A 27024-nucleotide genomic window follows, 5' to 3' on the forward strand; every position below is an offset into this window, starting at 1 on the left:
TCTCTCCCCGTCAGAGCTAAACATTTGTGGTTTTTTATTTATTTGTTTGTTTTTAGCTGTCATGACTCCATGGCCACCTCCACTCTGTTGGTTTCTCAGTCTCTGGGTTCCGGACCTTGACAGTTCTCGAAGAGTATTGGTAACATTTTCTAGAATGTGTCTTGATCTGGATTCAGTTGATCTTTCCTCTTGATTAGACTGTTAGGATTTGGGGCAAGAATACCACCACAGAGATGAAGTTGCCTTGTCATTGCACCATATATATCAGTGGGACTTGTCACTGGTGATGTTAACCTTGTCTGTTTGGTTAAGGTGGTGTCCGCCAGTTCCTGCACTGTAAAAATTACCATTTCCCTCTTCTACACCTGTTATTTAGAAGCAAGTCACCAAGGCCAGCCTACACAATCAAGAAAAGTATCACCCATTAATTTTAGCATTTATTATCAACGATGTTTAAAATAATCTATCAGCTGGTAATTCAGTTAGGTCCTCCTTCACTTTTTGTTGAAAACAACTGAGAACCAATTGGAAAATCAAAATATCTACATATTTCCAATCGTTGTCTGGTGCCCCAGAGGCTCCTACACCATGAGCCAGCACATCACAGTGAGATGAGATCGAGGATCAGAGGGAGATAACGCCACCTTCTTTTCCTAAGGTGGGAGAATAGTGTATCCGTAAGCAACTGTGTAGGAAATAAGATCGATGTAAACATTGATTTCCTGAAAACCATCCTGGCAGGAACACTGCTAGAAATTTGTATTCTGGAGTTTGGAGCCCAGGGCTGTGAACGATCAGGGACTTCTCGAGATTTTCCCCTTAGTACACACGACTTCCCTTCGCTAAGAACCAACTATCTCCCAACTCCAAGTCCCCCAGCACCTGGCTCGGGACGCTGGGGCTTCACGGTAGGGATCAGCTCGCAGCTTCCCGCGCACACCGCTTCCCACCTGCTCCCCCCGGGTCCCGCCCACGCCCCACCCGGCCTGCCCGGCTCGGTCTCTGGATCGGCCCCTCCAGGTTCCCATCTCGGAAGGCCCGCTGAGAATGTGCCCCAGGTGGCTGGCCACTCGCAGGGAGACAAATGACATCCAGGCGGGACAGGGGTGCAGGTCCCTGCGGCGCTGCACGCGCAGCCCGCGCTCTCCAGGCGCCTCATCTGCGCGGGGACTAACAGTCTTAGCCACAAAAATGCGCAGCGTTCGTCCCTGAAACGAAGTAAGTCCTAAAGGAAATCCAGCTAACAAGCCGCCCTCGCCTTCACCGCGGGCTGCAGTGGCCTTAAAGCGGGCCCCGAGTGCGTATTCCCCAGGCAGGCAGTGGGCCCACAGCAGGCCTTTCCTGTTTGAAGAGTACAGCACCCGGCAGCAACTCGCGCGAGACCGAGATGGTATTCTCGCGAGAAGGCTGAGGGCGACAGTGATGGCGGCGGCGGGAAGCGCACCCGGCCCCGGAGCAGTTGCCGGACCCGGACCGGGAGCGGCTGCAAATGCAACCGCTGCAGAAGAGGGGGAGACGAAGCCGGTGGCGGCGGTAGCAACCGCTCCTGCCGGAGAGGGGACATCGGCTGCCGCAGCAGCTGAGCCCAGTTCCGGAGAGGCTGAAAGCGGGTAAGAGGTCCTGCGGCCCAAGGAGAGCACCGAAGGGAGGCCCGCCCCTCTTGGAATCCCGCGGCTCTTGGGAGCCCTCCTGCCGCCCCTGAGAACCTACCTAGGCCCTGCCGCCAACGGCTCGCCCTGCCCCCGCTGCGATGGTAAACGCACCCACACCTGGCCCATCCCCTCTGAACTCTATCGCAGATTGCGCCCTTTCTACACCTTTCACGGTCGGTGAGAGCCCCAAGGCTCTTGTCCTGTTTCCTGCCCTTGCCCCCTGGTAGGGAGCTGGTAGCTTACTCTTCTAGCAGGAGCCTTGCAAATATGCCAGAAGAGAAACCACTTTGCAGTGCCACACTGGAAGAACCTAACGGTCCCTCTGAAAACCGAGCGGGAGAGCTGCATCTCTGTGAACCTCTCCCAGGACCAACTCCAACCCACGTAGACTTGTCTGTAAGGGCTGATTTAGGCTTCTCTGTGCTCCTTGGGCCTGCGTCTGTCTTGGCCACATTCTTCCTGATATCTTGATGGTAACCCTAGGCAGAGCTGTATTTTGATCATCATCTTTGGAAACAAGCATTTTGAGGTTTGTTTCTCTTGAAGATTCTTAACTTGAGTGCTTTCATTATCTCATAGGGATGCAAACTTGGTTGACGTAGGTGGTGGTTTGGAGACAGAATCCTCTAATGGAAAAGATACGCTAGTAAGTATTCTTTTGGGATATTTGCAAGGCAAGATAGGGTTTATTTTTAAATTGTTAAGCGACTTAAAAATACATTTTTAAGCGACTTAAAAATACATTCAAGTCAACTGATTTGATTCTCTAATTGCTCTGTGGACACAGGAAGGTGCTGGGGATACTTCAGAGGTGATGGATACTCAGGCCGGCTCAGTGGATGAAGAGAATGGCCGACAGTTGGGAGAGGTGGAGCTGCAGTGTGGGATATGTACCAAATGGTTCACAGCAGACACATTTGGCATAGATACCTCGTGAGTATTTTTCATAATCTTGTAAGAATTGTTTTGTAAAATCTCAACATGTTCAACAGTTGAATGGTTAGTTTGTTGGCAAAGTAAATATATAGTTATTTCCTGTGTCTCCTAACCCCTATTCAGTGAATACAACGTTAAATTAGCAATTGTTTTAATTCCCTTAACGTGTTTTCTACTTACTGAGGGCACAGCCTTAACAGGTACAATGATGGATATTGTCCCTGCTTTTGATCTTACAACCTGGTCTGAGACATAGCCACGCAATTACAAAGCATTATATCAACAAATTTGAGACAATATAATTTATACCTTATATTGGGTGTTTTGGGTTTTTCAGAAAGGGTTGATGTGTATGGTGGACAAAGCTTGTTGTCAAAAATTTGAAATGACCATCCTTGTTTTCTTTTCTCATTGCTTCTAACTCACTCCTTTAGGTCTCCTGTGCTCTCTCCTCAACTAAATCTATTTCCAATCATGTGTCTCTTCTAGCAAATAAAAATCATATTATGACTGAGAATGAAAGCCTTCTTATTATAGGGATTTGGCCAACAGCTAGCAGTTGAGCATTAGTGACTCACCAGCTATCGGAATAACTGTACTGCTGGCTCTCTCTCTGAAAGATTCCTTGTGGTCCATATTATACTAACAAATTTAGATAAGACTGTCTTCAAAATAGGGCTGCATTATTCTGAAATTTATCCCCCTTGAGTGGGGTTGTGAAGAAATACCTTTCATAATTTATTGTATACTTTCAAGTTAAAAAGTTAAAGTGGATTTTAGGAATGCTCATGTCTCAATTAACATGTGACTTATGACTATGGAAAGAGTGTTTTAAAAAGAAAGAAAAATAGTGAAGGATCAGAAAGAATTGATCTTTGTGGAAAGATCTGTAGGAAAAACATAATAGCTAAGCAAGATAGATCACTTAAGCCTAAAATCAGGCCATTTAGCCCAAGAAGAATTCGTTGGGATAGACAGAGCTTAGGAAAGGAAATTTGCTGGAGAGATAACTGGGGGGAAATCCAGTAAAGATCTGAACCAGAGTTCAAAGTTTTGGTAGCTTTGAAGAGACCATTTTGTACCTGCATTCAAGAAGTTATGCCCAAAGCCCAGTTAGGTGGGATGGATTATCTTTTATAACTGAGGTAGAGAATGTAACTAGCAGGGTATGAAAAAGGCTCCTCTAAACACCTGTTTGTATTTGAGTTAAAATAACTATATACCTAGCTATCTTTAGTATGAGACTTTGCCTTCTGTAAATGAGTTTATCACAACAGGCTGTTTAACAGAAAGGGTTCTACAGAGAAGTGAAGGTAAGGAAACTTACTCTTAACATGCTTAATGCTTCTTAATTCCTTGAGTGATGGTGATAGATGGTAAACAGCACATGCTTGGGAACCTTGTCCTTGAAGACAACCTAAGCTGGTTTGAGCAGAGTCCAAGATAAACCTGACTTTGTTTTGATTCCTTCTCTTCCAGCTTAAGCCATTTATGCTAAAGGGCTTTTGTTCTTCTGTTACTTTCTCTTTGAAAGACTAAATCTCCCTAAGCTTAGATTCGCCACCACACTTCCCTTGTCTAATATGTTGGTTCCTCTGTGTCTACTGTCTCTGCCATATTCAATCTTTCCCTTCCACTGGCTCCTTTCTCTCTGCCTTCAAACAGGCAGGTCTTCTCCTGCCCCCAGACTCCTCTCTTAGGAGATTTTCTCTTTATGATATAACCAGTCTTACTGGTTGGAGCTCCTCATTCTGCCTGCTCCCCCTTCATCTAATCAGTCCCCAAGCTTTACCAATTCTTCTTGTATACTTGCTTGTCCTTTCCGTTTAAGTCAGGCCTTTTTTTTTTTTACCTTCTGCTGGAGCTACTACAAAAGCCTCTATGTATATTCACTTTTTCTAATCTCTTCCTTCTTCAGACCTATCCTGTCACTTAACTTGTCTCATTAACCATGTCCCTTTCTTTTCAAGGAGTTCATATTACCCACAGAAAAACATCCAGTTCCACCCGGCATGCAAGGCCTTCTTGTGCTTCCCACCTTTCTGGCTATATTTTTATCGTATCCCTAACAAATCCTCTGTCATGAACAAACTTGTTGACACGAGTTTCTGCTCCCCACACCCAGCTTGCACTTTCTCATCTCTGCTCGTAGTTCACCTGTCCAGAAAACCCACTCATCTTTCCAAATCCAGTGCATAACTGGTCTTCTTGAAAATCTTCCCTTACTCGTAAATCTGAAGTTTCTACTTGGGTCCTTTGAACTCTTACGGACTAATTGTCTTCTGCAGGATTCACCTGGTCATGAGGCAAGTAATGTTTTGTAACTGTGTTGTCTTCTTGGATACCTATTTGCATTTTCAATTCATCTTCTCATGTGTTTTGTCTGCTCTTTCCAACATTATTGGCACCCTAAACAGATGAGTCTTAGATTGCTCTGTCTTCTTTCACAGCTGGCCTGGTGTACTTTTTTAGGTGCTCAAAAAATAAACTAACCTGGACAGGGTGTTAGTGAGATCCTTACAAGTGCTGAATTGTCCACTGTGGTGGATAATGTCTTATTAATTTTTTATGATAGAAAAATCCCAGTATTTGTAAAAACACAAACCTTGTTTTGGTTTTGATGACCTTTTTACGTTTTAAGAGTGCATTAACGTATTAACATTTTTTCTAAATTTCACTGAGAGGAAAGGATTCCTGTTGATTTATGTCTCATAAAGAAGTATGTGTTCAGAAGTGCACTAATTTCTACAATTTGGCTGTTTAACAGATCCTGTCTACCGTTCATGACCAACTACAGTTTTCATTGCAATGTATGCCATCACAGTGGGAATACCTATTTCCTCCGGAAGCAAGCAAGTAAGACCAACCTCTGCAGTATTTCAAGATGATTATTTGCTGGAAAAGAAAAGAGATCTGGGCTTAGCAGAATCAGGAGACCTTTGCTTAGTAGCTTGTAGAAGTTAAGTTGGGGTTTAGCTCTGAATAATTGCTATTGTCTATTTCAAATCAAGTGATCCCTCCACTTTTTGCTGCTATTGTTGTTATTTTGTGGACCATCTTGTTGAATATTCCCTTGGTGATAGATTATGTAGTACTACAGATAACTTTTTCTTCCTTTTGTTTTTGATAGACTTGAAGGAAATGTGCCTTAGTGCTTTGGCCAACCTAACATGGCAGTCCAGAACACAGGATGAACATCCAAAAACCATGTTCTCCAAAGATAAGGTAGAGATGGAATCAATGTAGTTGCAATTATGCCGGAAGAATCAGGTAGAACTTCTAAATATACTCTTAAGTACTTTCTCTCCAATTTTTATGAATATATGACTGGATTCAGTGGTTACTTTGTTCTTCTCTCATGTGACTTATTAATTTCCTAGTTATGTGTCACTTGGCTTAGCTATTAGTGGTATGAATCCTTAAATAGCTCTGGTTGGCTTTACAGAAGCAAACAATTGTCTGTCCCACAATAATCAGGTCTGAGGTGAACCTTCTCAGCCTAGTGTAGCCATTTTTATAGATGCCTATTACAGATTTTGTCAAGGAGAAAGGGGGTCAGTTTCCTTTTGTTATAAAAAAAAAATTATCCTTTTTCATTAAACTGGAAAACCACGAGCCTAAAATCAGGATTAAAAACTAGGTGATTAGCCCATCCGTGAGTCTTTCCCACTGTGATTTCTGGTAAGAAAGAGAAAAATTAAATTTTTAAATGGAATTTATATTGTGACTTAGTATGCAGTTATACTAATCTGCTTTCATTTAAAACTGAAACAAAAGTTTCACAAAACAATGTTAACCCTCTAATGTTCCCTCTGCACTGCGATATTTTCTATTATACTTTAGTCAAGCCAGTTTTGACCTACAAATTGATTGTGACGTACAGTTTGAAAAACACTGGTGTGAGGTGTGTCGTGAAACCGATGCTGTGTGGATCAGATTGGAAAGTGCCTTGTCTACTAAACACAAGTTTGCACTGAATCTTGCAAGCTGGAGCAGTCAGCAGAGGTTTCCTCTTCCCTCTTGTACACATTAAAAGAGCTTTAAATAGGGGAGTGTTTGTGATTAGATTTTTTTCTTAGTTCATTTTTTCCCCCCTAAATTATTTGGAGATTTTCAAACCTACAGAAAAATTCAGTTAGTGCAATGAATTATCTGTTTGTTCTTTGCCTGGATTTGCCAGTTGTTAATATTTTGCTACATTACTTTATCTCCCCATGTCTGTATTTTTCCTCCAAACTATGTGAGACTAACTTAGAGGAGAGTTGCTACATTGTGACACAATGTAAACTCCTTTTTTAATCTAGAAACAGTTCCTTTATTTTACCATTTTTTAAATTTGTTTTTAATTTTTTTTTTTGGTTTGCTCTGACATTTAAGATTTTGAAGAGCCTAGAGAATAGTTGGGCATGTGTTCTTTAATTTGCATTTATCTGATTGTTTCCTCATGATTAGGTTCAGGTTAAACATTTTTGGTGAGACTACTACATAGATAATGTGTGTGTTTTTCTGTGTATCACATCAGGAGACATAAGATACTGGTTTGTTTTATATTGGTGGTCCCAGGTTTGACTGCTTGGTTAAGGAGGAAGTATCTCCTAGATTTTTCCATTGTAAAGGGACCTTTTTATCTTTGTGATTATTAAGCAATCTGTAGGATGATACACCGAGTTTGGGTGAATTCCTTGTTCTACTCTCAACCAGTGGTTTTAGCCACCACCGACTGTCTGAACCTGAATCGGTTAAGAGGGTAGTTGTTGTAAAGCAGAATATAGTCATTGGTTGTGATTCTTTGGTAAAGAAGAGCTTGCCCTCATCCCCTTTTTTTTCTTTTTACTATCACTGTGGATTTGTGGATTTTTTTTTTTTTTTTTTGTTGAGACAGAGTCTCACTTTGTTGCCCAGGCTAGAGTGAGTGCCGTGGCGTCAGCTTAGCTCACAGCAACCTCAGACTCCTCGGCTTAAGCGATCCTACTGCCTCAGCCTCCCGAGTAGCTGGGACTACAGGCATGCGCCACTATGCCCGGCTAATTTTTTCTATATAGATTTTTAGTTGTCCATATAATGTCGTTCTATTTTTTAGTAGAGACGGGGTCTCGCTCAGGCTGGTCTCGAACTCCTGACCTTGAGCAATCCACCCGCCTCGGCCTCCCAGAGTGCTAGGATTACAGGCGTGAGCCACCGCGCCCGGCCGATTTGTGGATTTTTTAAAAAGTTTTTTTGAGGCAGAGTCTCTCTCTCTCACCCAGTGCAGTGGCGTCGTCATTGCTCACTGCAACCTCAGACTCCTGGGCCCAAGTGATCCCCCTGCCTTGGCCTCCCAGAGTGCCGGGATTACAGGAGTGAGCCACCGCACCACCCCAGAGTTGCGTTTTAGTCATAGGAAGTTTGAGGTGTCTTTAGGATGTTGTGAATTTTTTAAAATCAATGTATTATATAGTACGTCCCTATCAGTTTTTGAAGTCTTCCTTACTTTCTGGAACGACAAAATATTCCAGGGTTCCCTTGTATTTTTCCGTGATTCAACCCTGGCTCTTTCAGTAAAGATTTTGTTTTCATGGAGCTAACTCTTGTGGTAGTAGACTTTGAAGGATAATCTAGGATGGGGGAAATTTGATGCCAGAAGATCTAGGTCAGACATTGTTTCAGTCACGCAAGCAAGAACTGCCAAGGGCCACGGTCAAAGCAGTGGAGGTGGAAAAGAGGCCTGATGAGTGTAAAATTTCTGACATTTTAAAATTCATTTGGTGATAGTTTAGATGTAAAGATTGTGAGAGAAAGATCAAGGATGACTCTGTAGTGTCTAGCTTATGATTCTGGGGGATCAGTATAAATTTATAAAGTAGATTTATGAGGTGAGTGTTCTGGGTTTTTTTGTTTGTCTCCCTCCTGGGCTCAAGCGATCCTTCTGCCTCATTCTCCCGAGTAGCTGGGACTACAGGCTCTCGCCATGATGCTTGGCTAATTTTCCTACTTTCAGTTAGAGACTGGGTCTCGCTCTTGCTCAGGCTGGTCTCGAACTCCTGGGTTCAAGCGATCATCCCACCTCGAACTTCTGGAGTGCTAGGATTACAGGCATGAGCCACCGCACTTAGCCCAGAGTTCCATTTTAGTCATGGGAAGTTTGGGGTGCCTTTAGGCTGTCCAGATGGAGATATCTCAAGTAGGTAGAAATAGGAGCTCAGGAGGGATTTTGAGTCTTCCAGTTGACAACCAAGGGAATATGACAGAGCTTTTCCCTCCAACAGGATTGCATGCCTTATGTGGCTAAGATTTGTATATATTTTTTAAAATCCTCATAATCTATATATTTGCATGCAGTTAAATATTCAGTGATTAAACGACTAAACGTGGATTTTTCTCTTGATTCTAACAAGATCTTTCAAAATGCTACTGTCTTCTTTGTCAGCATAACTTTGAAAGCAAATATAAAAGTCTTAATACATTTATTTTATTTTAAAAATTAGGATATTATACCATTTATTGATAAATACTGGGAGTGCATGACAACCAGACAGAGACCTGGGAAAATGACTTGGCCAAATAACATTGTTAAAACAATGGTAAGTAGACTAAAATTGATTAGATTTGACACTTAGAAAACCAGTGTTCTTTGTAAGACTTAAATTCTGTTTAGTCTGACTGGAAAATAATGCGATGACTAAGAAAATGAGGACAACTTAATATATAAAATCTTTTTTTTTTTTTTTTTTTTTTTTGGCATGGTATGGGGAGATGGTCTCACACCATTGCCTGGGCTTGAGTGCAGTGGCATCATCATCATAGCTCACAGCAAACTCAAACTCTTGGGCTCAAGCAATCCTTCCACCTCAGCCTCCCAACTAGCTGGGACTACAAGTGTGTGCCACCATGACTGGCCAATTTTTTATTTTTTGTAAAGACCGGGTCTTGCTATGTTGCTCAGGCTGGTCCCATACTTCTGGGCTCAAGAGATGCTTTCTCCTCAGCCTCCCAAACTTCTGGGATTATAGACATGAGCCACTGCACCTGGCCAGTATTAAATCTTTGTGTATGAGAGAGCTAATTGTAAATTTTAATAGTTTTCACACTAAATCAGTTGCATGTTATCTTAAGTGAACATCACCTAACTCAAGGTACTTTTATGCACTAAAAACTTAGTCCACTGTACTTTTTTTTCCCACTGCACTTTTGCAAGTGTAATTTTATATTGAAATTGGAGACCATTTTTTAAATTTTTTTGTTTTAAAAAAACCTTGTTCTAAACATTATTGTCCTTAGAGAACCTGGGGAGAAGTCGACAGTAAGCTGTTCACAATGCTTATCTCTGGAGTGGAAGGGTAGGTGAGGATCAGGAAAGACTTTGGCTTTTTTTATGTTTCCCTGTTGTTTGAATTTTTTGATGGTCATGTATTTTCTAATCAGAGAGGAAAACAATACTGTCCTTTTTGGAGACTTATACTTAGGAATTGACTCCCCCACCCCTCATTTTAATTAACTTCCCAAGTCTAACAAGAGCAGTTGACTTTTGGAGTTGTGGAATTGGTAGTTGATCATCCATTCTGTGCTTTTTTTTCTTTTGTATAGACCAGGTCTTGCTGTGTTGTCCAGGCTGGTCTCAAATTCTCGGCCTCAAGTGATCCTCCTGCTTCAGCCTCCCAAAGTTCTAGGATTATAGTCATGAGCCACCACACCTGGCCCATTCTGTACTTCTTTTTTTTTTTTTTTTTTTTTTTTGAGACAGAGTCTCGCTTTGTTGCCCGGGCTAGAGTGAGTGCCGTGGCATCAGCCTAGCTCACAGCAACCTCAAACTCCTGGGCTTAAGCGATCCTCCTGCCTCAGCCTCCCGAGTAGCTGGGACTACAGGCATGTGCCACCATGCCCGGCTAATTTTTTGTATATATATATTTTTAGTTGTCCAGATAATTTCTTTCTATTTTTAGTAGAGATGGGGTCTCACTCTTGCTCAGGCTGGTCTTGAACTCCTGACCTTGAGCGATCCACCCGCCTCGGCCTCCCAGAGTGCTAGGATTACAGGCGTGAGCCACTGCGCCCGGCCCATTCTGTACTTCTCTAAGTATGAAGTTTTATTAACACTAAAATGCTGTTTCTTTTTAGAGTAAAGAAAGAGATGTGTTCTTGGTAAAGGAACACCCTGATCCTGGCAGTAAAGACCCAGAAGAAGATTACCCCAAATTTGGACTTTTAGATCAGGTATGTTAATCTGCTTTATGTTCCCTGTCTGGAGTTTAAGCCTCTTGAGGACAGGAAATCGGGTTTTTTTTTTTTTTTTTTTTTGAGACAGAGTCTCACTCTGTTGCCCAGGCTAGAGTGAGTGCCGTGGCGTCAGCCTAGCTCACAGCAACCTCAAACTCCTGAGCTCAAGCGATCCTCCTGTCTCAGCCTCCCGAGTAGCTGGGACTCCAGGCATGCGCCACCATGCCCGGCTAATTTTTTCTCTATATATTTTTAGCTGTCCATATAATTTCTTTCTATTTTTAGTAGAGGTGGTCTCGCTCTTGCTCAGGCTGGTCTCGAACTCCTGAGCTCAAACGATCTGCCCACCTCGGCCTCCCAGAGTGCTAGGATTACAGGCGTGAGCCACCTCGCCCGGCCGGAAATCGGGTTTTATTTCCATTTGTGTGTTTGCCACATACCATACTGCTATTACATGCCCGGGACATGGTGGACTCCAAATAAATGGTTGCTGATACTTGTGGAAAGAGTCCTCACCTTTAACCAGGAGACGAGTGAGTGTATTAGTTCTGGCTTTTCCCCAAAATGTTACAACTTTGTGCAAATCACTTTTATTTATTTATTTTTTTTTACCTTCAGTTTCTTCATTTGTGATGCATAAAATGCCATTCCACATTCTTTCTAATCTTCCTGTTATCTCAAATTTTGCTCTTAAGAATATTCTTTGTTGTGAAGGAGAATTTGTGTTGCATATCTTAACAGAACAGGAAAAAGAAAATTTCCACTCTGTTCAACAGGGGTCCCATTGGCAACTCAGAAGGTCAGATCTTTCAGCTGTGCCTTAAAATGTTTGATGTGCTAGCTTTGAAAATTCAGGATTACACATAGAAATTCAGATTTCTGTCTCTTTTATTTTTTTATTTTTATTTTCTTGAGACAGAGTCTTACTCTGTTGCCCAGGCTAGAGTGCCGTGGTGTTGGCCTAGCTCACAGCAACCTCAAACTCCTGGGCTCAAGCAAACCTCCTGCGTCAGCCTCCTGAGTAGCTGGGACTACAGGCATGCGCCACATGCCCGGCTAATTTTTTCTGTATATATTTTTAGTTGTCCATATAATTTCTTTCTATTTTTAGTAGAGACGGGGTCTCGCTCTTGCTCAGGCTGGTCTCGAATTCCTGAGCTCAAACGATCCACCCACCTCGGCCTCCCAGAGTGCTAGGATTACAGGCGTGAGCCACCACGCCCGGCCAGATTTCTCTCTCTTTTAAAATGTGAAGGTCTGAATACACTGGGCCTGAATTGCCAGGGGTGCTGAGTACCTGGGGTGCAGGTACTCCAGTGAGCCATGCACCTTCCACCACCTCCAGCCAGGTCGGTCGGTCGGTCGGTCGGTTGGTTGGTTGCCATTCATCGCCGTCTTAAACCACTCTGATCCTTAGACTGGGCCTGCCTCACGTGCCAGCAAGGATACTTCTGATCCCCGAAGCATCCAAGTTTTGGATCCTTTTAGGATTGTCAGTTTCAGTTCCCATTCTGTTAGAATTTCTCCTGTTTTATGAGCATTGCCAGACTGACTCACTTACATAGCCTCCTTTTTTAATTGGCTATTTTTCCTTCCAGGATCTTAGTAACATTGGTCCTGCTTATGACAACCAAAAACAAAGCAGTGCAGTGTCTACCAGTGGGAATCTAAATGGTAAGTATTTAAATATGTCATTTAAATAGCTTAAATGTTTTTAAGTTATTGAATCCAGATGTACCTAGGGTTGGGCATTCTTTGAGTTGACCCTTAACCTGGGTATTTACTAAGATGTTTTAAAGTCCAAACTCAATTTTTAGGAGCTAGCCAAGGATTTGGCAGATGGTAACGGAGGAGAACTTTTTGTCATTTTACAACACAGTTTGGTCTTGAGTGAGACATATTTAGCGTAAAACAAGGTACAATTTTAAGGTCAGATTGACTGTGTTTATATTAGACTCTCCTTCTATATCTTCATAACTAACATTTAATTTAGAATCAGTTGCTCTCTACTCTTTTTCCATAATTCAGCTGTTACTTAAAAAATGAAATTCCTATGCCCATCTAATTTTTCTTGCCCTGAAACTTCAGCTTATTCATATGACAGCATTTCTGTATTGATCACCTGCTGCAGCATGTTTTTCTGTTTATTAACCCATCTATCAGGGGAATACCCTTCTTTACTAATGGCAATATGAGGGTTGGGGTAGCTGGGAGCTAGTTAGCTGTTCATCTGACACATGGCATCATTAACTTGTCTTTTGGAGTGGTAGCATCTTAAATATCTAATCATTTCCACTGTTATTACTATTCTAAGATGGGTTGGAAATAACTAAGCATGTTGTTTTATCTTTTTACACCATATTTTCCCCTTTTCATTGTTAAAATTTGACAAATACATGGTGCCACTTCTGTTCTTACAGGTGGAGCCACTTTTGGAGGTGAATTCCTCCTCTGTCTTCTTTCAGCCTCTCAGACTTAAGTATTTTGTGGTTTGGAAAATGCTTTTTGCTGAGTTGTGGTAGAAGCTGAAACTAAATGATTTTAAAGGCTTGTGAAAATGGTGGCAATAGCACTTAACATGAAACAGTAGTTCAGTTTAATGTTAGTAATTAAAAGCTTTTATGTTGTCATATTCTGCTTAGCACGGCCAGCAGTCCCCTTAGTACTGCTTGTTCGGTTCAAGATGGATCTAAAACTTTTCTCTTAAAATAATTAAAATGCAAATGACAATAAAAAACATAATTTTTGATTATGGCAACTCTGAAAGAAGAGATAATGACATTGTAGCAGTTTAACATTAAAACCTGTATGAGAAATAGGAATACCATCTGATGTGTTCACAAGGAAATTCTGTGTAAATCTGGTCCTGTGTATGTGGAATATGACCTACCCTCAATGTCTTGATCCTTTTTATTGCAGCAGAACTGCTGATAATTTACAAGCTTGCCTCAATTAAGATATAGTTTTCTATGCAGTTGTTTACATAAAGGTGTTTTCCTGCAGTTCAAGGACATTTTTTGGAAGGGGGAATAAAAACTAATTGAGACAATTGATAGAACTGGACAAAAATTTCAAGTTACTATTTCAGAAATACATAAGGTAATTAATATCCCTTGTGGCCTTAGTATGTAGCTATATTTTTATATAAAATATAAAATTGTCTATTGATATTAATTGCTCTTAATTCCACAAGCTGGGTTAGTCTAACCTAATTTTATGCATTGAAATGATCTTAATAAATGTTGCATTGACAAATGGGTATGGGACTAAAAATTACCTGCTAAATTTAAAGCCGCCTTTCTTACCTGTGTTTTGTACAACCACTGCGGATATCTAGCACCACTGGAGAGAAACACCTTTTTAGTACTTCTGTTTCTGTTTTCCATGTTTGATGTATTTTGTCTTGTTGGATATTCAAGTTAAGTGCTTTAGCAGATATTGTGCCTTTATGGAATATATTGTGCAAGTTCAAGCAAGTGAACATCGACTTACAGTGAGGATAGTCTCTCTTTATGGATGTTTGTATTAATTTGGGTGGAAAAAACTGTATCCCTGCAATTGTTTTCATTCTTTTTAGCTGTGGGTGTTTGGAATCTGAAAGAGTGAAAGTGCATTTGTGTCACACCCTCAGAAAGTATACTAGTAGCTGCAGCTGTTTAAGAAAGGAAGGTTGAAAATGTGAACACAGGTATCATCATTGCTAGATTGATTTCAGCTCACTGCCAGAACCCAGTGTTCTTGGCTGTGAGACCCTCAGCAGATTCTTTCAGAACCAGGGTGAAATCCAATATGCTTTCGAGCAGGAAATCCTCCTGTGGTGTCACACAAATGCACATTGGGTGTGTTGGTCCCCATGGAATTTCAGCGCCCACCTGGTGCTTCCATCTGGCTCATTGAAAAGTAATCCGCCTTCTCTTCAAAGGGGGAATTGCAGCAGGAAGCAGTGGAAAAGGAAGAGGAGCTAAGCGCAAACAGCAGGATGGAGGGACCACAGGGACCACCAAGAAGGCCAGGAGGTGGGGAGAATCCGCCACACTTGAGTATTATTTGGTGCTGGTAAAGTCCACTAGAGGACAGAGAGCCGTATTCTTCATTAGCTCCAGTGTCTGAGGATAAAAAGCCTGTCCATTGTTTCCAAACCTTGAGCACTTCGAGGGGCAAAGTAACCCTAGACTAGGTATCCTATTTTATGACTTGCTCTTATAAAAACGGACCTCAGGGTAGCACCGTCTGGGGATAAGCCTGGGAAATAAAAGTTCTGTTAAGGCATCCTGAGAAAGGATAGATGGAGGGAGAGAGTGAAATCAGTACTGAATGTTAGATCTCCTCCCTCTCATGCCTCTGCCCTTCCCTTTGTCTAATGCTGAGATGATGACATCCAGGTCATCACTTGAGTCACTTCTTGAGACTAGCAACAGATAGTAAGCGCTCCTAGCTCCGAGTTTCTGATCGTTAGTTTGTGATAATAAATATACTAAAGGAAATCACTCTGAATCACCTTCATCCACTATCTGCTTTTCTCCCCTATGATGTACTGGCTCGGTTTTATAGACACCAGTTCATGCTTAAAGACCACGGGGAAGATCCCTGCAGACAAGCAACTTACCCAAAACCGCTTTGCTAATCTTTTTCATTTCCCGGTTTTGCCTGCAGAGGGCAGAATGACCTATTTGAGTAATAAAGTATTTGCTGTGAAGTTGCCTGTTTTCCAGCTGAAATCTAATAAATCAGAGGCCTTTCTTAGCACAATTAAATGCAGATGAGCTAGAGGGGGTTTTAGTTTCTTGATTTTATTTTTTCCTTTCTGCAGTGACCCTTTGTTTTCTGCTCAGCGCCTTCCCCCTCATGGCTACCCCTTGGAACACCCGTTTAACAAAGACGGCTACCGGTATATTCTAGCTGAGCCTGATCCCCACGCCCCTGACCCTGAGAAGCTTGAACTTGACTGCTGGGCAGGAAAACCTATTCCTGGAGACCTCTACCGAGCCTGCTTGTACGAACGGGTTTTGTTAGCCCTGCACGATCGAGGTAGGTGAGGCATTAAAGGTCATGTGGATGCAGGTTGCTGTAAGCTGCTGCCGTCAGCTTTGTCAGTCTAGAATTAGACATACGTCTCGGTCTCTCACCACTGCCCCACCCATCCCTGGACATGGCCAGAATGTGCCAGAAATAATTTCCTTCTCTGTCTTTTCCTATAAGCTCTAGCCATTTTATATACATATGTATGGTCTTTTAAAAGTTCTATTTTGAATTAATTTTAAACTTACAGTAAAGTTGCAAAAAAGAGTTTCCCCTCCCCTCACTAATCTTCTCCTAGTGGTAACATCTTACACAACTGTACTATTACAGTTATCAAAGCTAGGAAATTAACATTGGTAAATACTGTTACCAAAACTTAAAGACCTTAAATTTCACCAGTTTTTCCACTAGTGCCTTTTCTTCTGGGATCTTATGTTACTTTTAGTTATTTCTCCTTAGTCTGTTGCAACCTTGAACATCTTAACAGTTCCTCAACCATAGCCTGTCTTTCGTGACCATAATACCTTTTAAGTGTTTTAGTTGGTTATTTTGTCAAATGTTCCTTAGTGAGAGTTTGCTTATCTGATGTTTTCTCATAGTTAGACTGAGGTTATGCAGTTTGTGGAAGAATAACACAGAAATGATTTCTTCTCATTGCATCATCTCATAGAGTTCATGACGTCAGTAGGTCTTATTAATGGTTACTTTGACCATGACCATTTGGTTAAGGGATCCTCCCAGCCCAGCCTCCCGAGTCGCTGGGACTGCAAGTGTGTACTGCCATGCCCAGCTATTTGTTTTTTTTTTTAGACAGGGTCTTGCTGTGTTGCCCAGGCTTGTCTCAAACTTAGCTTCAACTGATCCTCTTGCCTGGGCCTCAAGTAGCTGGGATTACAGGCAAGAGCCACCTGCCTGGCTTTTAATCACATTTAAGAAAAACTAGATGATCTAACAGTTTTCTTCCTTTTTCTTCCTCTCTCTGTTGATATCTTGTGTCAAGATTTTTAAACTCCTGAACTAATACTTCAAACACTTGACCTGATATTTGTGATTCTTTTTTTGTTTGTTTGTTTGTTGAGGGCTTTTGTTTGTTTTTTTAAGAGAGAGTCTTTCTGTTATGCAGGCTAGAGTGCAGTGGCTCAATCATAGCTCACTGCAACCTCAAACTCCTGGGCTCAAGCGATCTCCCTGCTTCAGGCTCCCGAGTAGCTAGGACTACAGGCTTGGGATTTTTTTGTTTGTTTTACTGAAGTGTAAGGGCCCTGTGTTTTTGTGGCAGTTGTCTCCAAGAATCTCAGTAATTGTAGGCCTCGGTTTTAATGTCCATCACTGCAGCTCCCCAGTTAAAGATCTCCGATGACCGGCTGACTGTGGTTGGAGAGAAAGGTTACTCTATGGTGCGGGCCTCTCATGGGGTACGGAAAGGTGCCTGGTACTTTGAAATCACTGTGGATGAAATGCCGCCAGACACTGCTTCCAGACTCGGTTGGTCCCAGCCCTTAGGTAAGCTGGGGCCATAACAGGGACATCACAGCACGTAGGGAGGTATAATCCATCTGGCTAAGGCTTCAAGACTGTCAGGTTTATCAGATTGTGGGCACAAAATTCAGTTCCTGAGGGTTTAGCTGGTTTGCCATTCCTGGAATATTTTTGCAATTCTTTGCTTGTGAGAAACAGTTTGTAAGCGTCTTCACAAGATTGACAAAAAATACAAAATAAAAAGAAGGAAAATATTTTTCCTTCAGCAAGGCAGAATTGGCTTGCAATCGTGACTTCCTATGTATCTTTTTGTTGGGACAGGTAACCTTCAAGCTCCCTTAGGTTATGATAAGTTTAGCTATTCTTGGCGGAGCAAAAAGGGAACCAAGTTCCACCAGTCCATTGGCAAACACTACTCTTCTGGCTATGGACAGGGAGACGTCCTGGGGTTTTACATTAACCTTCCTGAAGACACAGAGACCGCCAAGTCGTTGCCTGATACTTACAAAGATAAGGTAAGTTTGTCCTTCCCCCCTCCCCCAACCTGGGGCAGCCAGTGCCTGCTGCGGCCTGTGTGTTCTCTTGTGATGCTGACCCCAGTTCACATGTCTCCCTGACAATTGATTACAAAAATTTTCGGATGTAACAAGGTTGAAAGGATTTAAGAGCTGAATACTCATCGCCTAGATTCTAACATTAACATGTCTTTCATTCATTCTTCAGTTTTCTTTTCTTTTCTTCTTTTTTTTTTAATGTACTACAGAGGAAATGGTAGACATCAGTGCACTCCTCCCAGAGTACTTCTGGGTACACATCATTAGCTAGAGTTCAACCTTCTTTAGTTTTTTCTTTGTTATAAAATTTTACAGAATGAAATATACACATTGAGGGTACGTTCACTGAGTTTTGCGTTTGACCGACACGGCTGAGATACAGACTCTTACCATCACCTGACGATGGCTCCTCCAGCCCCTGGCCAGTCAGTCCCCACCCCCCGCCCTATAGAGGCAAATCACTGTTTTAAATTTTTTCCCACCGTATTTTAGTTTTTACCTGCTTTTGAACTTACTATAAATGGAATCACGAAAGTATGTAGTCTTTTGTCTCTGGCTTTTGTTATTCGGCATAATGCTTTTGAGATTCTCATCCCTTTTGCTGCATATATCTGTAGTTTCTTTTCGCCACAGAGTAATACTCCATTGTATGAATGTACCACAGTATGTTATCCATTTTCCTGTGAATGGACACTTGGGCTGTTCTGGGTTTGGGGCTGTTATGAATAAGGTGATATGGAACATTCCTATGTAAGTCTTTTGTAAACATGTTTTTATTTCTCTTGGGTCAGTACATAAAATGGAATTTTGGGGATATAGGGTAGTTAAATATTTAGTTTTATAAGAAATTACCAGACTACACTCCCACCAACAATATATGAGAGTTTTAGTTGCTAACATTTATTATTGTCTGTCAACTTAATTTTAGCCTTTCTGATGGCTACGTAGTAGTATCTCATTGTGGGTTAAAGTAGCATTTCTTTGACTAATGATATTGAGCATTTTTGTCATGAGCTTATTGGCCATTCATCTATCTTTTGGGAAGTTTCTCTTCAAATATTTGCCTATTTGTTAATTGGGTTAAAGTCAGACCAGTGTATTGTTAGGGGAAATCATTTCTTCCTACTGTCTCATAGCCTGACATTGATTATGCCAAGTGTCAGAACATTGTCTTGTATTCAATTTCTGCATGGCAGAGTATGGAATGAAAATGCAAGGGCAGATCCTGGCCGGTCAGGAACAGCTGTGATAATGTTTCAGGTGGAGCCCCAGGGTAAGCTGTTCCACACACTGCCCACTTCCTCACCCAGCCTCCCCGCCAGTTCCCGTCTGCCGTGTCCACCAGTCAACTCTGAGATGTCCTAAACCCAAACAGTTCCCATACCGCTATGCACAAAGGGGTAGATACAGAAGATACTTCACTCCAGCTCTCACCTATGGGGGGATTATATAGTCTGGAATAGGGCAAGTCAACAATGGCCAAAGCCAAGATTTTTAAGGAGGCATCGACAGGAACATTAAGATTAACATCTGAATTCAAATCCAGGAAAATATGCTACTGGGGGAAAATAAAGTCTTAGCTGTTGCTCTAAAAATGCCCCTAAGATAAGGCTGGGGAATGACCCTCTAGGCATGAGCTCTAAGAACACAGCAGGATCTTTGGGTGATACAGTCTGGGCCTGCTGAGCGGAAGTCCTGGGGCTGCCCAGCCAGCAGCCTGTCTTGCGCCTTGCAGCCATCTGTCTCAGCCTACAGTGACAGTCCTAGTGACAGTCCTTCCACTCCATCCGGGGGTGTGTTGGAGTTGTCCTTACAGCTCCTCAAATCGAGGAAGTGGTTAGCACACTGACTCTCTGACTGGAGAGGGAGGTATGGCACCTGGGTGGTTGTTGGCGAGACTTCAGGGCACTGACTTAGGTCTTTGGCTACTGACTGGTGTTGTCGCCAGGAGCTCCTCGTTCGTGATTTGATCACAATGGCCAGCTCCCTCGGAGCCTCCCGACAGCACAGGTACTCACTCATTTTAGCCAAAGATCCTGCCTGTCCCATAGCCAGCTGTCTTACAGCCATCCAGCGGTGGAGGGGGGGGGTGTCATGAGGGCCTTGTATACAACCTTGAAAGGGCTACTAGTGTTTCACAGATCCAGCAGGTAGAAGTGGAAATTCTTGCCCATTAAGGAATGGGGATGCTGGCCTTCATCGAGAAATGGGACCTCAGAGTCACAAATGGCATCCAGAGCTTTCATCCTGTATAGATAGTTGTAGCAATTTTGACTTCTCTGGGTTTCCAGCTGGAGCAGTCTGGCATCGTCATCTGCAAGGGGCTGGGGTTCATCCTCGATATCCTGAAGCCTGGATAGTCAGATAGCCATCTCTTTCGAGTCCTTGGGGGCCTTGTATCCCACAGGGACATGAGATCCCCTTCAATATTTCATTGCAAAGTGCATGATTTGCCTCTTCACGAAAATAAATAGCAGTACAAACAGGCTCTAGTAGGCCGTCCCCTACATGACGCTTTCCCCAGACAGCCAGTTACTTCCAGGTGCCGTCGTGGCCTCCCTGCCTCGCACAGAACTGCTCCGGTTTACCCTGCGACCCTGCTCATCAGCCCGGGCTCCCAGGCCATTTCCTTACTGGGGAAGACCAAGCCAGACTGGCCTGAAAACAGGGCAGATGGGCTGTTTACTTCTTAATGTTGTCTTCTGATGAACCGTAGTATTAATTCTTGGGAAATCTAATTTATTAAATTTTTCTTTTGTAGTTACTGTTTTCTGTGGATTAAAAATCTTTGACTATACCTAAGTCATGAAGGTATTCCCCCATGTTTTCCTTTGAAAACATTACGGTTTTAGCTTTTACATTTAGGTCTCTGGTCCACCTTAAATTTTTGTGTATGATACGGAGGTCAAGGTTAATTTTTTTTTAAATATGGTTACCCAGTTATGCTAGCACCATTTGTTAAATTCTCCCTTTTTTCCACTGGATTTCTTTGATATTTACAGTGAAAATCAAATGACCATATAAGTAGAGGTTTGCTTCTGAGCTTTGTATTCCAGTTGTTGTCTTTTGTGCCACTATCTTGATTATAGTAGCTTCAAAATAAGTCTTTAAATTGGGTAGAAGTCCTTTAAGTTCTGATAAGCAGCCTGGCTAAGATCTCATTTGCATTGATTGTATCACACTATGGGCTCTCATCTCGCATCTTGCCATCTAGAACTCCTAAGTATATAGCACACTAATGTCTGGTTTTACAGAGCATGGAGGTCTGCAGTTGCCTCAAAGGGTACTATAGGAATTTTCTTAATTATTTATTTTTTCATTTATATTATACAAATTTGTTTTTAATTAATTAATTAATTAGAGACAGAGTCTCCCTCTGTTGCCTGGGCTAGAGTGCTGTGGCGTCAGCCTAGCTCACAGCAACCTCAAACTCCTGGGCTCAAGCGATCCTTCTGCCTCAGCCTCCCAAGTAGCTGGGACTACAGGCATGTACCACCATGCCTGGCTAATTTCTTCTATATGTTTTTAGTTGTCCAGCTAATTTCTTTCTATTTTTAGTAGAGACGGGATCTCGCTCTTGCTGAGGCTGGTCTCGAACTCTTGAGTTCAAACGATCCTCCTGCCTCAGCCTCCCAGAGTGCTAGGATTATGGGCGTGAGCCACCGCACCCGGCCTGTTTTTAATTTAAATGCACAATTTGTTAGTAATGTGTCCATGCAACAGAATACTATGGATCTGTCTAAAAGCTCCATATATATTGATATAAAATGATCTCTAATGTAATATTGTTGAGTGAAAACCTCAAGATATAAAACAAAATTTATGGTATGTCACCACTTAATATGACTTTTTTTGCTTGTTTCTTTGTATGTTTATCTGGTGTATATCTTTTTTTTTTTTTTTTGAGACAGAGTGTCGCTTTGTTGCCCGGGCTAGAGTGAGTGCCGTGGCATCAGCCTAGCTCACAGCAACCTCAAACTCCTGGGCTCAAGCAATCCTCCTGCCTCAGCCTCCCGAGTAGCTGGGACTACAGGCATGCGCCACCATGCCCGGCTAATTTTTTTTTTATATATATATTTTAATTGGCCAGATAATTTCTTTCTATTTTTAGTAGAGACGGGGTCTCGCTCTTGCTCAGGCTGGTCTCGAACTCCTGACCTTGAGCGATCCACCCACCTCGGCCTCCCAGAGTGCTAGGATTACAGGCGTGAGCCACCGCGCCCGGCCCGGTGTATATCTTTTATGTATTTTTTTTTTTTTAAGTTTGAAGATACTATATGTCTGAGTCTCTGGAAGGATACCAGGACACTGGAACAGAGCTTGCTTTTTGCAGGGGAAGCTGGGGATGAGGGACAGAGAGAGGGAGAGACTCTAACTTTTATGTTTGTGTATCTTGTAAATTTTTTTTACCATGCTTAATACATGTATGTGCTAAGAAATTAAAATTCTAAAAACTAATATCATATTTTTATCTGGGAGTAAATAGTTAAATAGACTCTTGGGAACCATCGAGAATAGGTGGCCCAGAAACCACCTGTGGGAGAAACAACGTGGCCCTCAAAGTGTTTTTATAGAAAAAGGGATTTTCGGCTCAGTAAACTTGTCATTTCTTTTACTGAGATTATTGGGAAATGTATGCATTAATTTAGCCACTTTCATGGGTATTTTTGTTGTGTTGAGCCTGTGTATGTGTTTATATGTATATATTTCCTGACAAATTTTTTTACTAAGAGCCTTTTTTTGAAAATGTTTAACAAGCAGTGCCATCTGGTATTTTTAAAGAAGCACATAGTAGTTCAAAATCTAGCAAAACTAAATCACAGAGTTTTGATTTCTGTTGTAGAGCCCAAGGGCTCAGCGCTGTTTGTATGAGTCTGGCTTTTTTTCCCCCCCCATCATGATGTAGCTGATATTTCATGTGCCTGTTCGGTTTTTTTTTTTTCCTTTCTTGGTTTTCAAGGCTTTGATAAAGTTCAAGAGTTACTTGTACTTTGAGGAAAAAGACTTCGTGGATAAAGCAGAGAAGAGCCTAAAGCAGACTCCCCATAGTGAGGTGAGTCATGGTCTTAAACACATCAGAATTTATAAGGCCTTAAAGACTAGGACCCACAGGTTAATCATAAAATTGAGGAAAATGCGGTTGGGGGGGAAGGAATTTTCTGGTAACACAGCCGCCAGCCGGCAGGAGATGCGGCTCGCTGTCCTGCCTGCGGCTCCTGTGCTGGCTCTGTGGACCCACGGGCAGGAGGACAGGGGCCCGACAAGGAGATGCACAAGTCAGACGTCTTTATCCCGTGTCAGAGCGGGTATCAAGGACAGAGGGAGGCACACCGGACTGAGAGAGGAGATGTGGTGTGGCTGGAGACGCTGGAGCTGGTCTGGCCCACTCAGTGTCCTCCAGAACTTTCCCTGCTTCCTTCCCCAGGGCTGTTGGGAACACGCCTGTCCAAGGACAGTACACAGTGACAGAAGGGCTGGCTCATCTGGGCCAGCCACAGGGGCCAAAAATAAAAGCGAAAAGGGGTAGGGAGGAAGAAAGTTCTGAGCTAGCAATATTTTTCCATAAAAATGCTGTGAAGCCCCCTGGAACAGGAATAGAGGGGAATGTAGGAGAAAAAAACTAGAGTTCTGGTTGTTTCTGAGGAGGGGGTGGGGCGAGTAAAGGGAAACAGTTCATAGATCAAAGGATGATAGAGCCAGAAAATAGAGCCAGGGAGGAGATTGCTCTTCCTGAGAAGAGAGAGGAGCCTCTCCTGACAACCAGATATATAGTGTGAGCAGAATATTCAGGATGATTATGGGAGAGAAAGGACAGAGAAAATGAGGAATCGGGGACTGGGACAGAAAATTCTAACAGAACCTTAAAGTAGAAAGCAGAAGAACTGGTGCAAGAGAAAATGATCAATAAATAAATAAGCTCAAGCAGGTCGAGTTCCAAGGAGTCCATGGATGGCCAGCTTACTTTTTATAAAAAAAAAAATTTTTTTTTTTTTGAGACAGAGTCTCACTCTGTTGCCCGGGCTAGAGTGAGTGCTGTGGCATCAGCCTAGCTCACAGCAACCTCAAACTCCTGGGCTCAAGCGATCCTGCTGCCTCAACCTCCCGACTAACTGGGACTACAGGCATGCGTCACCATGCCCGGCTAATTTTTTTTTTTTCTATATATATATATTTTAGTTGGCCAGATAATTTCTTTCTATTTTTAGTAGAGACGGGGTCTCAGACGCTCATTGCTCAGGCTGGTCTCGAACTCCTCTCCTCGAGCGATCCACCCACCTCGGCCTCCCAGAGTGCTAGGATTATAGGCGTGAGCCACCGCGCCCGGCCTAAATATTAATACAATATAATGAGTAAAAGAATGTAGAACTGTTTGGTATATGTAGCATAGGAATTCAGAAAGCAAATAAGAAATCCAAGATCCAATTGGAATAGTGCATGTAAACATGTTTGGAAAAATCTAAAGTATTACATAAATTTAAGATATTGTTAAGGCTATATAATTCTGTATTATACAAGCTATATAATTAATACTATTCTTAGAATACTGGTCTGGTAGCAGCACTTCTAAAGTGTTTTCCGAGTGAGTTCTTTGTTCTTTTGATAAATTCTGAAGTAAAGTCCTGGTTTTTGTTTCAGATAATATTTTATAAAAATGGTGTCAATCAAGGCGTGGCTTACAAAGATATTTTCGAGGGGGTTTACTTTCCAGCCATCTCGCTGTACAAGAGTTGCACGGTGCGTATCTTGTGTTCATCCTGTGAACAGAACTTGAGGGAAGGAGGTGAATAGATGGTGAAAAAGCAGACGATTGAGTTCTAGAAAGAAATCTGAACAGCCTAAGAGTGCCATGGGCACGTGTTGCTACTATTACTGTTTGGTTCAGAAACACTTGGGCCGGGCGTGGTGGCTCACGCCTGTAATCCTAGCACTCTGGGAGGCCGAGGTGGGCGGATCGTTTGAGCTCAGGAGTTCGAGACCAGCCTGAGCAAGAGCGAGACCCCACCTCTACTAAAAATAGAAAGAAATTATATGGACAGCTAAAAATATATATAGAAAAAATTAGCCGGGCATGGTGGCGCATGCCTGTAGTCCCAGCTACTCGGGAGGCTGAGACAGGAGGATCGCTTGAGCTCAGGAGTTTGAGGTTGCTGTGAGCTAGGCTGACGCCACGGCACTCACTCTAGCCTGGGCAACAGAGTGAGACTCTGTCTCAAAAAAAAAAAAAAGAAAGAAACACTTGGGGGTTTTAGGAAGTATTTGCTTGCACAGATAAAGGTCATGCAGTTAGCGTGCGCTACACTGTTCCTTTGAATGCACTGTGTGGTGTTGCTGTTGAGTGGAAGGATGTAAAGTGTATACGGGCATAAGTCAACTTGCTGTTACGTCATGATAACCACCACTATTAGTAGCTTTGCTTATGTTGATTTCCTTTTTGTAAAATGTGAGCCAGCATAAGAAGGGGACTGTCATTGGGGCCTGTTTTGTGTGGGTTTTTCTTGGTCTTTTGTTTGTTTGTTTGAGACAAAGTCTTGCTCTGTTGCCCCTGCTAGAGTGCAGGGGCATCAGTGTAGCTCACTGCACCTCAAACTCCTGGGCTCAAGCAATCCTCCTGCCTCAGCCTCCCGAGTCGCTGCGACTATAGGTGCATGCCACCACGCCTGGTTCATTTTTTCATTTTTGTGTGTGTGTAAAGACAGGGATCTTGCTCTTGCTCGGGCTGGTCTTGAACTCCTGAACTCAAGCTGTTTTCTCACCTTGGCCTCTCAGAGTGTTAGGATTACAGGCATGAGCCACTGCGCTTGGCCTAGGGCCTGTTTGTTTTTTAAAAAAAACCAAACTTACAAACACACTTAAAAAGGTTAATGAATTGAGGTTTCCATGTATTTTTAGTCTGTCAGTAGCTACCACTGAAGAAGGTAAAGTAAGGAAATGTTTAGGGTGTAAACAGAAATCAACTCAGGTCTATTTTATTTACCTAATTCTTGATGGACATCAGGATGTTGACCACTTTTAGTAATATTAATATGTATCTTATTTGTCTCAGTTATACTGCGAGTATTATAGCTACATTTAAAGTGAAAAGTTTCTCGTGTCACATTTCTTTTTTTAATATTTTCTAACATTTCTCTTCATGTCTGTTTAAATTGAATTTACTCCAGGTTTCCATTAACTTTGGACCATGCTTCAAGCATCCTCCAAAGGACCTCACTTACCGCCCCGTGAGTAACGTTAAAATTTCCTCAGCGTCTTTGTTTCTTGCGGCTGCCCCTAGTCACCGTGTCCGCCTCTCGTTCCTCCCGCAGATGAGCGACATGGGCTGGGGCGCAGTGGTGGAGCACACCCTGGCCGACGTCCTGTATCACGTGGAGACGGAAGTGGATGGCAGGCGCAGTCCCCCGTGGGAACCCTGACCAGGTCCTGGCAGGCGCGGTCCCCCGTGGGAACCCTGACCGGGTCCTGGCAGGCGCGGTCCCCCGTGGGAACCCTGACCAGGTCCTGCCTTGTTTCCAGACACAGACTTTCTGGGGAGGAATACTGGGGTTTTTGTTGTTATTATCGAACCGTCTCAAATGTTCTTCCAAAGATGCTGCAGAGCACAGCCTCTCCTGTCAGCAAGTCAGAGGGCTGGGCGGGCCTGGGAGGCCCGCTGCCCTTCGGCCTTGTCCCCCCACTCCAGCCACCGCTCTTACTCTGTGTGCCATACGCCAGCAGCTGCTGACCCCAGGCTCCCGTGCGCTCCCTGTGGAATTGGTGCTGTACCACACACCCTGCCAGCTAGGTCTTGTTACCTTACTGCATTTTCTAAGGAGGGAATAGTCTTGTCCAGATGACTAACTTATTTACAGACATTTCCTTCTGCAGGCATTGACTCCATCTTACCTGTTCTCCAAGGAAGTGCTGGGCCTATGTCTGAGAACAGCTGAAATCAGTCACTGTACATTCCAAACCAATCTAAGAGCTGTTTCCTTTTGGGGTGGGTTTGGCTTTGTTATTAATTTTGAAATACACTTTTTGATCACTGGGATCTCGGAAACTACTAGATCTCTAGAACTGTAATTGTGAAAGAACTTGCTTGCAGCTTTAACAAAATGAGAAACTCTTCCAAAATAAAACTTGTTTTGGAGTTTCTGTGGCAACGTGGGCTCCCTTCAGGATGGGTTCCTCTTGGTGACGGTGTCAGAAACGTGGGC

At 42.8% G+C, this 27024-nt stretch overlaps 1 protein-coding gene and 1 pseudogene across 2 annotated transcripts; one reads left to right on the top strand and one right to left on the bottom strand.

Annotated features, from left to right (window-relative positions):
* Positions 1-1413: 1413 nt before the first annotated feature.
* Positions 1414-27012, top strand: ASH2L (ASH2 like, histone lysine methyltransferase complex subunit). Of its 2 annotated transcripts, none has more exons than XM_069485267.1 (16): positions 1414-1610; positions 2232-2298; positions 2440-2585; positions 5356-5444; positions 5719-5813; positions 9053-9148; positions 10683-10778; positions 12380-12455; positions 14704-14797; positions 15592-15809; positions 17136-17303; positions 17601-17794; positions 22794-22886; positions 24470-24568; positions 25993-26052; positions 26137-27012. In XM_069485267.1, exons 1-16 carry the CDS (start codon positions 1423-1425, stop codon positions 26242-26244), a joined length of 1887 nt encoding a protein of 628 aa, XP_069341368.1. In that variant the 5' UTR covers positions 1414-1422; the 3' UTR covers positions 26245-27012. The 2 variants fall into 2 exon arrangements, with proteins under 2 accessions (XP_069341368.1, XP_069341369.1); XM_069485268.1 differs by lacking the exon at positions 1414-1610 and adding an exon at positions 1659-1753.
* On the bottom strand, positions 19583-20656 carry LOC138393553 (protein C1orf43 homolog pseudogene; annotated as a pseudogene).
* Positions 27013-27024: the final 12 nt, after the last annotated feature.

This window comes from Eulemur rufifrons, chromosome 12, assembly GCF_041146395.1.
Source record: "Eulemur rufifrons isolate Redbay chromosome 12, OSU_ERuf_1, whole genome shotgun sequence".
NCBI lineage: Eukaryota > Metazoa > Chordata > Mammalia > Primates > Lemuridae > Eulemur > Eulemur rufifrons.